Below are 15332 nucleotides of genomic sequence, written 5' to 3'. Positions count from 1 at the left end.
TGGCGGCGGAGAAAGAGGCGCTGCAGGAGAAGGCTGGTCGGTAGCCGGGGCTTTAGGCGGCGGTGGCGGCGGTGGAGGAGGCGGCGGTGGCGCCATGCCAGACTGGGATGATGGAGGCGGAAGGTGAGGTGGCGGCGGCGGCGGTGGTGGCGGTGGCGGCGGCGGCGCTACAGACGGCGCGTCCGACGGAGGTGCCGTAGGCGGGGGAAGTTGGGGTGCTGCGGGCGTTGGCCGATTCGACGGTGGAAGCAATGGCGGCGGCGGTGGTGGCGGTGGTGGTGGTGGCGGCTGGCTCGACGATACCGGCATGCCTGGTGGCAGCCGCGGTGGCGGTGGTGGCGGTGGTGGCGGCGGAGGAGGGACATTGCTGTCAGGCATGTCTGGCGGAGGAGCAGTGGGTCCCGGACGATCGGGCGCTGCCGGTTGGGGCGTACTTGTTGCCGGCTCACGCGGTGGTGGCGGCGGTGGCGGTGGTGGCGGTGGCGGCGCGGGTGCCGGCGGCGGGCTCAATGGCAACCCGGGAGGCGGCGGTGGCGGTGGTGGCGGCGGCGGCGGTGGATGCTGCACGTCAACGGGATCGCTTGGTGGCGGCGGAATGAGCCCAAGCGGCGGAGGCGGCGATGGCGCCGTCGGTCGCCCCGGGGGTAAAAAAGGGGTGTACGGTTGTTCCGGAAACGGTGGCGCTGCCGGCGCCTCCGGGGTCGTGCGCGGCGGCGGCATTGGCGGCGGCGATGGCGGCGAATACGGCGGCGCGGTCGGGTCGGCTGGCGCCAGCGGGTTATTCGGTAGCTGGCCATCTGTGCGGCACAGGAACCCAAGACGGTCGCTACAGGCTCGGTCATCCCAGCGGAAGCAGTAGTCCGACCCGTCGTTCAGAACCTCAGCCGCCACGCAATCCTGGCTACCGCCAAAGTTATCGGGCTGGTAGCTGAGCGCGCCAGCGATGTTGGTGGCGGCACAGCCGCCTGTGGTGGGGTTGAAAACGCTCACGGTGCTCGCGACAGCAGTGGCGGACCAGACCCACGTAGTCGAACTTATGTAATCCCGACGGAGGCCTATCCAGATGGATGGATCGTACAACTGCAGCAGCACGGGCACAGGGGTCCAGGGAGGAGACGCATACAGTTACAGCACACAAAAGACCGAATCCCTGCCCGGCATGACCCGAATCCTTGAGTGCGGCGCGGCTTAAAGGCGTGTCCCGTGCGCGCATATTTGGCTGTGAAGAAACTGAGCAGTGAGAACGGGGAACTACTTATTGTATGAGCGATCGCGGCTGCATTTCTTAGCAGGACGTTGGTAAAGAGTACAGCGCAGCGACAGTGTCAAAATGGCCGCACAAAGCCTTACAGATCCCCTCCAATCCCTCTAGGTGCTCCTCCGTATCGTGTTCCAAAACCTCCTAATGCGCCCATCTGCATCCCCCCCGCCCCCACACACCCCCACGACGTCCGTCTGCAGCTGCTGCATCACAGAGCTGAACGTGGCCGCGTCCTCGAAGTACGCTAACGTGGTGGAGTAAAAGGTGCAGAGCGCATCCGCATCATCGAACGGCAGCGCCGCGGGCACATACATCCAGTAGGTGGTCCCGTCCAGGGTGAAGTTGCGCAGCGAGGGAACTGGCAAGGGAAAAGAGTGAATGAGCAGTGGGCAGCGGACGGGCAGGCGAGGTGTAATCATTACATGCAGCAAAAGTCAAGGCACCAAAACTGCCGACGTCAAATGCAATGATGCAACGCCCCGCGGGTAGAAGGGGCAGCACTCCGCTTGTGGTGACGTGCTGCTTTCAGGTCTGTACACGTGAAGGCGTCTGAGGAAGACGTGTAAGATGTGTCCGTCCAACTTACTGGAAAGGGAGGGAGGGGGCTGCGGCGGTGACGACGCGGGCGGCGGTGCAGCCGCGGTGTTGATGCCCTTTAAGGTCTTGCACATGAAGGGATGTGGCTCCAGACAGTCCGTTGCCGCCCACTTGCCGTCCCATAGCATATCCGCTGCAAGCAGTCCACACGCACAAATCCGCCAGGGGGAGGAGCGTAAGTCCGCCCCGGGGGAAGGGGGCGTAGAGCACCGAAAATGCAGGAACAACAAGATATGTTCACAGGATATGGCAAAACAAGAGCGAGGGGGGTATGAAAACCAACATAACTAAAGAGCGATTGGGGTGTAAAATCCGTGGCCTGCTACCGACAGCGACACCGCATGGCACCGCTGGCCCTGGATTTACGCTCTCACCCACGGCACAGTCGTTGCCCTCCGAATCCGTGTACGGCAGGCCCCAGTTGCTGTACACGGACGGTCCACCGTCAATCCATGAGAAACCTGCCTCCCCAGAACGAAGCTGCGGGCGTGCGCGGGAGAAAGTGTGGACATCAAGGAGAGGCGATTAGACAGACCTGAGCAACCCAGATGGATCGCAGGACCGGATCAGCTTGAATGCAGGAAAGTAAGCTTGGATGGGTCACGTGCGAGCAAGGATTACCGAAACACAGGAGGTAAAGGAATAGGGACGGTGGTGGCCGCAAAAATACTTCATGGTATTGGGCATTTGGCCAGATACAGTGGCCACCCAGTCGCGGGGTTCACGTTTAACCTAGAACAGGGAAGGCCTGCACCCGAGAGGCAGCAAAGGCAGCCACGCTTGACAGCCAAGGGCCACGAAAGCACCAAGCACCGTCGGAGGGGCTCCCACTTTCCACGGCGTGCGCGTCTCAAGCATCCTAATCCCTGAACCTTCCCGACCCATATTCTGTTTCTTGCCTTTTTGCTGTCCATGTCCCCTAAAGCTTTCCGTTCACAACCCACCCCACCCCTACACCTGATCGATTACAAAGAATACAGTATAATCAATCTTGTATGTCTATCTTGATACATATTCCCTTACTTTCGTGCGCTTAAACGTAAATCCACGCTTTCAACTAGTTCAACTCTTCCCAACAAGCCAACTCATTATGGTTAAGTTCCAAAACTCCCACCTGGTCGAAGCCAATCCACATGCTATCCGTCGCCGCCAGCTGGTTTCTCAGAGCCGTCCACACGGCCGAGAACTCGCCAGCGGAATGAAACGATGCCAGGTAGCCGCCGTTATTTTGACAGTACTCCGCAGCCTGGCTGTACGGCAGAGAGCTCGTGTAGACTGTGTACAAGTACAGACCTCGTCGCTGGCTCGCTGGTGCCGATCCCAACGGCGGCGGTGGCGACAGGGACGGCGGCGGCGACAGCGATGCATCGGGCGCGCTAGCCTGGCACAGAAATGGCAGTTGTACGTCGCATCCTGCTGGCACATAGGCGTAGTTGCGGACCGGATCAACGGAAACGCAAGACAATACGGGCCAGAAGCCTGTGTACACTCCTGCCAGCCAGGCCGTGAACGGCAACGGCGTCGTGCCGCTTAACGTTGAAAACTGCCCAGAAAGAGCGCGAATGCCAATCCAAAAAGCCGACTCGCCGGCTTGGGCCGGCATGGGCGGCGCCGCCATATTGGGCTCCCCCGCTGCCGGCATCGGCGGCCATGGTGGCGGCGAAGCATCTGGCGGAGGGGCGATGGCGGATACGCCTGCCGTTGCGCCGTTGCTCGCCAGATAGCCCTGTACAGCAGACATGACGTCGACGTAAACCTGAGCGTCCTCTGGCATTGCCAAGGTGCCGCCTGCGTCAAGTGATGCGCAGTAGCGCAGCGCCGCTGCGAAGCTCCGAGGCTGCATCACAAGCGTGTACACCACGTTGCTGGCGGTGCGCGTGTAGCGGAAGCTTAATTGGCGCGCTGTCGCCGGCGGTGACGGTGGCGGCGGCATCGGTGCCGAGGGCACGTCAGCAAACTTGCAAACGTACTGCAGGCTGACGCTGCACAGCTGCTGCGACCAAGATCCGCCGCGGTCCAGATGCAATGCTGCGCAACCCGCCGCCGCTGGTGTAGCAGTGGATTCGTAGGAGCCGAACCCCGAATAGGACACTGGCGTACGGTCGGACCACGCCCACTGCGCACCATACTGCGAGGTGCTCTTGAATAGACCGATCCAGACTGGCACGTATGAATGGGTATACGGTAACGATGACGCGTAATTTGCAGCAACTAGCGCATCTACCAGTGCCGTGCGTACGGCCACATTGGTGGCTGTGTCCGGGAAAGACGCCAGTTGACCCGATGCGGACACGCAGGCCTCCTGGGCTGCAAGCCATGTGGCCGCGCTGCTCATAATCTTATAAGTGTTGTAGCCCACAGTCACAGAAACTGCGAGGTGTGAGGGCGAAGGGTTTGGGATGTGTGCTTGCACAGCAGTATGTGTTTCCAGATGGCAACTAAGGTCGCGGCGGCAGGCCAGCCGTAGGTTCCTTGGCGTTTAAAATATGTAAAAATGCATGAGATGTGCATGACAGACTTAGACGGGAAGGCACCGCCCGTTATGCTAAACCTGCTAGGAGACCAGGGCAACGCTCAATCAGCAGCACAAACTTGCACGTATACGAGGTATGGTGTGTGGTCAGGAAAAGACTCGAACGCGAATGCCCCAAGAAAAAGGCAAAATGACCAGCGCTCCACCAAACGAGGGACTACATCCGCCCAAGAGAAGCTAGGAGGAACGCCAGACACCACATGGCTGCGTTTCCCCGATTTCACCTTGTGGATACGACGCAAGCACTAATGGCGGTGGAGGAGACGCTGGCGGTGGAGGAGAGTTGCCATCAGCCGGTGGGAGCGGCGGCAGTGGCGGCGGCGCCGCGAAGCCGCTACTTCCGACGCACCAGAACGGCAGCGCCGTGCTGCATTCGATATCCAGCCAGGCCCCGTTGAAGGAAGACAGGGTAGAAGTGTTCTGTGTTAGCTGAGCTGCGACACAATCTTTGGAGATGCCATTTTGAGTCCAGTGCGTGGACGCCCACACGCTCCCCCAGTCGGCAAGGGTTACCTGCAATACGACGGGAATTTTAGGATAGGCAGTAAGGGGTAGGGAGCCCACAGATAGCCCTCATGGCGCCAGTCATACCGCGCTTCGGGTTTGTAGGACACGGATGGATTGAGCGGGAACGAAACCTTATCCAGTTCTTCCTCAACCCTTTGAGTCACAGAGATGTCCCAGAGATGTTTAGGTCCAGGCCATTTGCCGCGGCCCCAAGCCCACCAACAAAGCCCAGCCCTTCAGGGTTGAGTGTTACAGTTAACCTCTTTCGCTTGGGCCGCCAGCAACAGCGTCTTAATCCCATGTTGCCTAGCAAGCACCGCGTCAGGAAGCTGGACAAGGGTCTAGTTTACTAGACCCTATAAACAATACAGAGATTGTCTCAATATTGTAGATAGTGTCTAGTAAACTAGACCCGTAGATAACTAATTTGGGTCGACGAGTGGTGAAAGCCGCGGTGAAATGTCCTGCCGCTCGTCCTAAACCCACCACCCAAGGTCTTCTCCCCAAGAGCCCTTATCTAAGGGAGGCAACCGACCACGTCGACCTCCGTTAAGGGGCTCCGGAAAAGCACCAGACTTCAAGATGGACCCATGTGATGGACCCAAATGGAAATCCCTCCCCCAGCCACTCAGACCCACCTCCTGCATAGTGGTGGTGCCCCGGCCGGCCGTAAAGTAGTACCAGCCCTCAGTGTCCTCATCGCTTACGCCGAGCCAAATCGCGGTGTTGGGGCTGAGGTAGGGGAAGGCAGGGCTGTAGGCGGATACAACGTCCGCGTATTCGGTTAAGCTTGCGGGGTCTGCCAGATGAGCGCCCCAGGTGCGACACGTTTCCTCCGCGAGGGCGAAGGACTTCGCATCCGAGAAAAGTGCCCAGCGCCGTCCGCCGATTGTTGTAAACCATGGTGCCGCGCCGTAAATACCGTCAGCTGAGTAGGCTGGTGGCGGTGGACTAGGTGGCGGGCTAGGTGGCGGGCTGGGAGGTACGGGTGATGGTGGACTAGGTGATGGCGGATCAGGAGATGGAGGAAGAGGTGATGGCGGATTAGGAGATGGAGGAGGAGGTGATGGCGGATCAGGAGATGGAGGAGGAGGTGATGGCGGATCAGGAGATGGAGGAGGAGGCGAATCAGATTGGGCTACAGCGGGTCCAGCTCCCAGAAGAAGACCAAGCAGGATGGCGTGCAACAAGAACGGCAAGCAGCTCCTCCGCCTCCGCCATCGGCAGTCTACCCGCGCCGCTGGAGGCAGCCAGCGACCCCCTCGGGACACTGGCGCACCATCCAGCGGCTGCCACTGCATGAGCGGCAAGTCGTGACGCTGCTTGGTCAGCAGCTGCGACCGGCCTCACACCATCACCGGTCAAGTTCCAAAGTTCTCTGCTTCGCGGTCGATCCACTGCACCACAGCCTGTCCTTTGGCTGGGTGCGGTCAAAGAGCTTGGCTGAAGAGCCTGCTGGGGATAGCAACGCCATAAAAGCAGAACCGCATGCGCGGTCCATATTCTGAGGTGTGGTAAGGCCGAACCCACCCTGTACCCTACTTGGATACTTGGACCAGTAACGTGTTTGGACCGGTAACATGCACGTGTAAGCTGCTCCTCCTTTAGCGCTAGGAGGCAACATTCGAGTGGCAGCAAGGCAACCTCACACCTGCCATCCCCCGTCGTTATTGTGTATGAATCATACACGCGTTCATGTAATCTGTCATCCATGAGGGCAGCCAAAGCACCAGGGACTCACCAACGCAGTGCCGGCGTGGCGCTTCGAGCTTGAAGCAAGGTCTTGCAGCTGCCTACGCGTCCGACCAGGTGTGTCCTGAATCAATGTAAGAACTGTCCTTCGTTAGAGACCTGTGTCAAAATTAGCGATATACCGTGCAGCAAGCTTGCAAATGTCTAACGGGACTAAGGCAACTCAGGTCTACACAAAAATAGCGTTTACGGACAAACGAACAGAATTATGACCTCTCGGACTTGAATTCTGTATGTGCAAATCGAGTCTTGAAAGGCCGTGCACGTACGTGAAGTCCACCCCGTCCCAAGTCTCCTGCCTTCCGAACGCGCGTTGCTATCCGTTCTGTTTTAGGCGTTTACAAATAGCGGTGCTGGCTTTTAGGAGCGACAAACACGCTGAAGAAGCGTCCACACATCATCCAGCTTGACAATTACTGAAGTCCCCATTGCAGAAACATTCGGAATGCAGACTTCCGTTATCGCCATGTAGTCTTTTGAAAGCTGGCTTTTTGCGTGTGGACGGCAACACTATATCAGGGATAGATGGCACGCGTAACCATGCAAAGCAAGCTTGAGAAGGTGGTAGCGGGTCTGAAGACAGGACCTAGATTCCTGAAGGAGCTGCGGGAGTTTGATAACCTAGTCAAGGTGCGCACGACATTACTCAAGCTTTATGCATCTGCTCGCGTCGTGACAAGCATCGTGATTGCGTGATCGTGACTGTGTGAAATAGGCTATCGGGGAATGCAAGTCCAAGGCGGAGGAAGACCGCGTTATCAGTCAGGAGGTGGAGCTGTTGAAACAACGCTTGAGCGATCCCAAGCTGGACAAAAGCCGGGGGAAGGAGTATATGGTCCGCCTTATGTACTGTGACATCCTGGGCCACGATACTAGTTTTGCGTACGTTAAAGCTCTGCAATTCGCCAGTGACTCCAACATCCACACCAAGAAGGTACGAGTTGCGGGTTCTCTAGCACCATTTTCCCTATCTCGCCTCCCCCACATTTCCAGTGTTGTGGCCTGGGGCCCCCACATTCCAGACAGGGGCTGCCTTACAACTGGCCGGCCACCGTGGATGCCACCCACCTCGCCGATACTAACTGTCCCCTTTGGTTTTTGCATCCGCGTCCCTGGCTCTGGCCCACCCATTCGCCAGGCCGCATACCTGGCTCTGACCCAGTTTCTGGACTACAACAACAACCTCGTGTTGCTGCTGGTTAATACGCTGCTCTTGGACATGAAGTCCGACAACTACCTGATAGGTATGTGAGCCCACCGTCAGCCCGCTTCGTCCGCGCCAGGCGCTTGCCAAGTTGCCAACTTTAAACTCAGGGAGTCCGCCGCAAGGCGGAGAGCGGCACTCTGCGGCCTGCAGCTGCCCGTCAGTGTTCCTTCGAATGGCAGAAGGATGTCTGCCTGCCATCTTGTGCCAAACTCTTGTCTACCTGATCGTGTCTTCCCCGTCCATGCCGGGCCTCTTCCTCTTCCTTACTGATTCCGTACTCCTTACATATTTTCCTGTGTAATCTCCTCCTCTTTAGCGCTTCTCACCTTTCCAACCACTCGCCTTACCTCTTGAACAAACTCTGTCAGTCTGTACGGCGCTGGTGGCGGCCACACGGCTTATTGGCCCTGACCTGGTCAACGCGGTGTACCCTGTGGTGGTGGAGCGATTGCGTCACCCCAATGAGCACGTGCGGAAAAAGGCGGTCATGGCGCTGCATTGGTTCGGCCAGCTGGACCCGCGCCGCGAGGGGGCGCTGGCAGGGGTGGAGCTTGAGAAGCACTTCCGGACCATGTTGTGCGACAAGGTGTGGGATTGCGGGTGCGGGTGCTGCGCCGTAGGAGTTATGGGGTTGCGGCGCGGGCAGGGGGAGATGGGCTAGGAAACACCGAGGCATAAACTCGCGTCGTGAGGCAGCCAGAAAATGCTGTTCTAGGACAGCGTCCGTAGCTTTAGGAGTAGTAACCCTATTGAGCAGGCGCTTCCACAGCACTGTGCTGGAGGAAGGCCTAGATTGGACGGCTGACAGGGTTTCTTGCTGCGCGATTGCCGGGGCAAAGGAAGGGGAGTAACCTTGGCAACGGGAGGAGGCGGGCTGGGAGGCTGGCAGTGCAAGGGAGGGCTTGTGTGGAAATGGCAGGTGTGGATTTCCTGTGCTAAATAATAGGGCGCTCCCTGCCATCGTCAGGCCGGGCCATCGTAGGCAGGGAGGGCAGCCACTGGGCCCGCTGAGGATTCTGCTCCTTGCCTGCCTGTTTTCAGCGTTTCTTCCCCTTTGGGAGGCACAGGTCGCATGGGAACCGGGGGGGACACACGGGCGGGGTGTTGCGCAGGTGCGGGGCAAGGGAGGAGTAACCGCCAGTCTAATGCGCAAACGGAGTTGCGTGGAGCTGGTGCTGAGGCCATGCGCCGGGCCTGGAAAGCCAAGAGTGCTTGTCCGCAGCTGGCAGTTGCGGATTATTCCCGCTGCTGGTCTGCCACAGGAGCTGCACATTCAGGCTGTGCAAAAAGGGGGAAGCGACACTAAGGGCTGTTCTGGCCTTATGCTGTTAAGGGGGGCGTTGAAGTGCTGGCTGGGGTCTATATTGCTCTCACCAAACAAGGAACTCTTACCCGGGGTGTTCTGTGTATCCACCGTGCCGGTCCTTTCTTAGTGCCGCTCCTCCCTTCTCCCTTCCTTCCTTCTGCTACCCAACCGCAGGACCCCTCAGTAATGAGCGCCGCCCTATGTGCGCTGCACGACTGCATCAAGCTGGACCCACGGCCATACAAGAACCTCATACCCTCCTTCACCAGCATTCTAAAGCAGGTGTGAGGCTGGCTGGCGAACTGGCTGGGGAAGGAAAGGAAAGGGCGCGCGGACCGTGACCCGAATTCGAGGAGGAGAGATTACCGGAGCCTATACATACTTCGTGCGCTTGTCCACCGCTGGGTGTGCACTCGCAGGTTTCGGAGCATCGGCTGCCCAAGACCTACGACTACCACCGCTTCCCGGCACCTTTCATCCAGGTTAGGTTTTTAAGTCACAACGAATCGCACTAAGTCACATGCAAGTGCTATCCCCCGACCTTTGGTCGCCTGTGCCTAGGGGCCAACCAGGTTTCGGCTGCGTTCGTTCAAAGCCGGTTTGGCCCTGTACAGGAGATGAAAAATGTCGGCTGACAAGCGAGAGCTGTTGCCCCCACACTGCAGGTCTGAGCATTTTCTGCCATTTCGCCTTTCTTCATGTCGGTTTTCACGTCGATGCCCTCCCCTTTCCTGGGTCTTCCTGCAGATCAAGCTGCTAAAGATACTGGCGGCGCTGGGTGCGGGCGACCGCTCCGCCGCCGAGAATATGGCGGCGGTGCTACACCAAACTCTTCGGCGAGCCAACACCAGCCACACCATTGGCTCCGCCATCATCTACGAGTGCGTCCGCACAATCACCACCATCTACCCCAACCCGCAGCTGCTGGCAGCAGGTGAGGCCACGGCAACTGGCTGGGTGGACAGATGTAACGCGTAGGTGACTGGATGGATGGGTGGATGTATGAGCGAGCGGGCGTTATGGGGTGTGTGCGGTTGAAAAGGAGTGCGGGGAAGGATCCAGGCACGGCTGGTAAGCCTCTTAGGGTCCAGAACAACCACGCAACGGACCCATTGTTCGTCCTACTGCCGCCCCTGCGCTATGGCATGCCATGCTGGTCCGTTGCCCGCCCTCCTACCTCCTTATTTCCTGGGCATCTGGACCTCGCGTTCGGCTAACGTCCGGAGACGGTCGCTTTTGCCTCTCATCCTGCAGCCGCGGAGAGTATTGCGACGTTCCTCCGCTCCACCTCACACAACCTGCGCTATGTGGGTATTGATGCGCTGGCCGGCATCACGGCGCTCAACCCCTCCGCGGCGGCGGAGCACCAGGTGGCGGTGCTGGACTGCCTGGAGGTGAGGGGATGAGGACGGGGAGTGCTGGATGACGAGTAGCTACCGGGTGGACGTAACATAAAGCGGGTCAGCTATAGTGCGGGTTGGTTGGGTGTGGCAAGTGGCGTTGAAAAGGATGAAAGGGATACGCTACTTTGCCGGAAGGCTCAGCAGCTCGCGTTAGCCTGGTAAAAGCAGAAACCCGTCCGCTGCCCGTCCTGTTGTAAGTATTTCGTGCTTTGGACATCGGTCGGCAGTTGATGCTTTGCTTCTTGCATCATCATCGTCATCGTATGGTTTCCCTTTTTCCATCCGCTTCCCACCTAGGACCCGGACGACACCCTAAAGCTGAAAACGCTTGAGCTGCTGTACAAGATGACGAAGGCCAACAACATCCAGGCAGGCCACGGAGCCGGCACGCGTTGGGGGTTGGTTGGTCGGTTGGTTGGTTTGTCAGATGGAAAAGAGTCTGAACTGCTGTGGATTTGTTGTCGCCTGAAGAGGCCCTACCGCAATAAAATAATCGACCGCAATCGCCACGTGGCTGCTGCTCTAAGAACACACCGGAACCGGACACGCTCAGGCGGACGCACCTGCATCCGACATTCCTTTGCAACTCAATACTCTCCGTTGTTGTTGTTGTTGTTGTTGTTGTTGTTGTTGTTGTTACAGAGTGGGAGGCTTCTGGGCCATTTGCACACATTTGGAACTTACGAATCTCGGTCCATTCATCACCTGTGACCTCAACTCCACATCTCAGCAGCTAGCCATAATCTCACGCTCCCGACGATGTCGGGGGTCACCCAGGAATCGGACCCAGGACAGACCAGACCATACCATACCATACCAGACCATACCCTGCATATCCTGCACATGTGTGCGAGCTGCCGTCCCCACCCCCGCCTTCTCCCCATCCATCACACACGTGTAGTGGATCATGCTTTAGCAACAGCTTAGCGTAGGCGACATGTAGCGCATGTCATGGCCCAAATGGCGTCGGTCGTTTTTGTCCTTCCTGTCCTGTTTTTGTCCGCCCCAAGGGAAAATCACATTGACTCCAATATTTATCCCATGACGACTCTCCCATAGACTGCCGTCTCCTCTCTCCCCCCCCCCCGCTTTCCCGCTTCCCCTCTCTCTCTCTCTCCCCTCCCATTCCTTAGGTCATTGTGGATAAGATGATGGGCTACCTAGGCAGCTGCACCGATGAGCACATCCGCAAGGATATCGTGCGCAAGGTGGGTGGAGCCCTGATGCACTCCTAGTGCCGGCCTGGGCCATACGACAGCAGAAAGCTGGAAAATCGCCCTCCGTTGTCATTGCAGGCAGTTGAGGCCTGGGACGTGTCGGCGGTTGACCCTTCTTTTTCTTGCATCATGCGATTTCCCCCAAATCCCCCCAACCACCCTGGAGTATCCGTCTATACCTGGTACCTGCTTCACTCGTCCGTGGTTCAACTTAACCCCCTACCCCCCATCCACCCCGCACAGTTTGTATCCCTAGTGGGAAGAAGCCGTCTTGCCGCAGGGACCCTGGTCTGTCATAACGCGCAATCCTCCTGGCTACGAGCACGGCGACTTGTGCTCAAATCACTTCATATCGGAAGCTCTTAGTAATCAATGCGTGCGCCCTTACACGGATTATGCCTAGTAATCCATTTTCGGATTTTTGGTGTTTTGGCTCCTTGCTGCTTGACCCGCCACCTGGCACCCACCCAACTGCCTACGGGACTGGGTGCCGTACACTCCCGGCCTGCCGCAGGTGTGTGACCTGGCGGAGCGCTACGCCCCCTCACCCGCCTGGTTCGTGACCACCATCAGCGAGGTCTTCCGACTGGGAGGCGAGCATGTGGATGAAGCGGATGGCAACCGGCTGGTCAGGCTCATAGCGGAGCAGGACGCCTCGCTGCACACCTCGGCTGTGGAGGCCTACCTGCAGCTGTTGGATGGGGAGAGCGCTGCGGCAACTGCGGCCCCCGTTGGTGGGGGTGGGGGTGGCGCGGTGCCGCCGCCGAAGGGAGCACGGCGGAAGAAATTGCCGGAGAGCATTTTGCTGGTGAGTTCTGGGTTGGTGGGGAGGTGGGTTGAATAGGAGGATTGGCTGGGTAGGCGGTAGGCGGTGCCATGGAGTTGGAGGGACGACACTGCTGGGCGGTTGGCAGTTGGCAATCTGACCTTCCCGCGTCCCCAAGGTTAGGTGCGGATTGTATACGCCGGAGCGGGCAAAACCCAAGCTAGGGGATCCCTGTGGGGGAGGGTGGGAGGACACTTTACGTTAATGTTTAGTCCAGGGCGCCGTGCATAACAAATACGTTTAGCAAAATACCGTTCTAGTCCAGGGCGCCGTGCATAACAAATACGTGACTGTCTTTTGAGGACAGTTAATATGTGTTTATGTTTATGTGTATGTCCTGTTCCCGGGGGGAGATGTTTCGCTTTAAACGCATTGGACGGCTCCCGTTACGTCGCAGGTCATCTGCTGGGTGCTGGGGGAGTTCGGCCACCTTGCCCGTCGCCCTCCACTCGCCGTCCTGAGCCGCCTGGTGGGCATTCTCACAGCCCACAAGGCTGCCTCGGACCGCCTGCGTGGCTGCCTACTCACCGCATTGGCCAAGCTGGCAGCGCACACGGGCGGCGCGGCCGGACCGGTGGGGCAGGCGTTGCTGCAGAAGCAGGGATCCCATCACAACGCGGATGGCGGCGGGGCGGCGGAGGTTGCGGAGCTGGTGCACAAGTGCTTGAACAGTCAAAGCTTGGAGCTGCAGCAGCGCGCGCATGAGCTGCAGGCGCTGCTGGGGTAAGTCCTGAGTGGGTGGATAGTGGTAAGGCCCTGGCGGGTAGTGGGGACTAGGAAGAGGGAAGTGCGATTGGAAGTCAGGACGCATGGAAAACAAGGTCTGCAATAAGTTGCCTGGAGTTATTTTATCCTTGTCCTTTCACCGGCGCTTTTTCCCCCTCGTTTTCTTTCCCACCTCCTTCCGTCTCGGGGCCTTTCACATAGTATTTCTTTCCCCCCACCCCTCCTCTTCCCTCCCCTCCCTCCCCTCCCATGTTCAGCTGCTCCCCCGCAGTGCTAGCGGCCGCACTGCCCGTGGACGCCTCCTGCGAGGATTTCAGTCCTCAGGACCTGGAGCAGGTGGCGACATTGCCCTTCCTGGAGGGACACGTGGCGCGGGCGCTGGCGGCGGGTGCGGCGCCGTACCTGCCGCCGGAGGCGCGCGGCGCTCGTGCGGCGGATGGCGCATCGAAGGGTGGGTCTGGTGGCGCTGGGTCCGGTAGGCGAGTGGTGGTAACGGCAGAGCTAGAGGAGGGCGGCAGGTGCTGCGATTCAAGATGATTTTCTCCAGCATTCCTAGATTTTACGTTTCTTGCCCTTCTCAAATTACTCTCCTGCTCCTCTCCGCTGGTCCCTTTCAGGCCTGCGTTTCGAGGCATATGAGCCAGCCCCGTACGCCATCCCCCTCGCGGCCGCTTCAACCTCTTACGCCGCCGCCAGCGTTCACGATACGCGGTCCAGCTCGGCGGCGACCGCAGCCCCGGCGGCCGGTGGCGGAGCGGGACCCGCGGCGCCGCAGTCCGCACCATCTTTTGCGGAGCCCCAGCTCATGATTAAAACGACCGGAGGCCGCAAGTGGGGACCGGCGCAATACGAGACAGCGGACTACGGTGGGACGTCGACGTCATCAAGCCACGGCGCACCGGCGGCAACAGCGCCGGCGGCAGTGGCGGGGGCGGCGCTGTCCAAAAGCGGCGGTACTCACCATTCCCGTAGCGGCTCCGCTGCCAGCTTGACGAGCCAGGCGCCGTCAGAACGGGAACGACTGGCGGCGTCGCTCTTTGGCGGAGGCAGCGGAGGCAGTGGTACGACAGTAATTTCGAAGCCAGCGCCTGCGGGGCAGAGGCAAGTGAATGGCGGGGCCGCTGTTGCAACTGCGGCAGTGGGGCCGCCGCCGCCGCAGCAACGCAATCCCATGGACTTGTTGCTGGACTTGGATGTGCCAACGCCGCCGCCGCCGCAGCGGCCAGCGGGTACGGCGACGGCGGGACCCCCGGGTCAGGGTATAACGCCACCGCAGCTGGGAGGTGACTGGATGGACTCATTACTGCATGCCCCTGCTGGGCCTGCGCCGCCGGCGTCATCGTCGCTGGCCGGCTTGGAGCCCGCCAGAGGCGGCGTGGGGTCGTTCCTTGGGCCGGCGACCGTATCCAACGGCGCCGGCGCCATGATGTACGGCATGATGCAACCGCTTGCGCCGCCGCAACAGCAGCCCGGTGGCATGCCTCCGGTGATGGGTATGAGCGGGGGGATGGGCTTGAATGTGGGTATGGTACCTCCCCCAGGCGGCATCATGTCCCCGGCACCGGGGCATGGGCCGGGACTGGGCATTGGGATGGTAGGAGGCCCCGGGGCCTACGGCGCAGCGATGCCGCTGCAGCCACAGCCACAAGGGTGGCAGTCACAGCAGCAGCAGCCGATGTCCGGTGTGATGGGCGGAGGTATGGGCCTGGCTGCAGCACCGGCGGCAGCCCGTGGACCTCAACCGTTACCACTACAATCGCAACGCCAGGCGGATCCGTTTGGAGATTTGTTGGGTTGATGGGGGCAGGAACGGGGTTGGCAATATGTGTTGCAAGGTAACGTTACGCCGCGCTTGCACGACAGGGAAGCGCAACACCGACCTTCCAATCTCAACGGAGGTTAGTGGGAACATCGGGGGAGCAGAACTTGGTGGGCGGTGTTGCGGTTGGGTTAGGTTCTCCATGGGGAAGTGCAGCTGGCATTGTATGTCATCACAC

The 15332-nt window shown here is 59.5% G+C and overlaps 2 protein-coding genes across 2 annotated transcripts; one reads left to right on the top strand and one right to left on the bottom strand.

Moving 5' to 3' along the window:
• Window positions 1-5536: 5536 nt before the first annotated feature.
• On the bottom strand, window positions 5537-6372 carry VOLCADRAFT_116240 (uncharacterized protein; the record flags this gene model as incomplete). The annotated part of the gene is made up of 2 exons (XM_002946761.1): window positions 5537-5897; window positions 6257-6372. Coding segments are annotated over 2 exons (477 nt in total), but the record flags the coding sequence as incomplete, so codon positions are not given.
• Window positions 6373-7190: 818 nt separating this feature from the next.
• VOLCADRAFT_87158 (uncharacterized protein) lies at window positions 7191-15133 on the top strand (the record flags this gene model as incomplete). The annotated part of the gene is made up of 15 exons (XM_002946950.1): window positions 7191-7280; window positions 7366-7584; window positions 7789-7894; window positions 8226-8443; window positions 8919-8969; window positions 9338-9445; window positions 9583-9645; window positions 9911-10097; window positions 10418-10557; window positions 10864-10968; window positions 11700-11774; window positions 12298-12591; window positions 13007-13332; window positions 13593-13786; window positions 13953-15133. The coding sequence occupies 15 exons, from the start codon at window positions 7191-7193 to the stop codon at window positions 15131-15133; spliced, it is 3357 nt and encodes a 1118-aa protein (XP_002946996.1).
• Between the last annotated feature and the right edge of the window lie 199 nt (window positions 15134-15332).

Source organism: Volvox carteri, assembly GCF_000143455.1.
Source record: "Volvox carteri f. nagariensis unplaced genomic scaffold VOLCAscaffold_4, whole genome shotgun sequence".
Taxonomy (NCBI): Eukaryota; Viridiplantae; Chlorophyta; class Chlorophyceae; order Chlamydomonadales; family Volvocaceae; genus Volvox; species Volvox carteri.
Note: the sequence above shows the minus strand (reverse complement) of the source record. Positions and strands in the feature narration are given on the sequence as shown.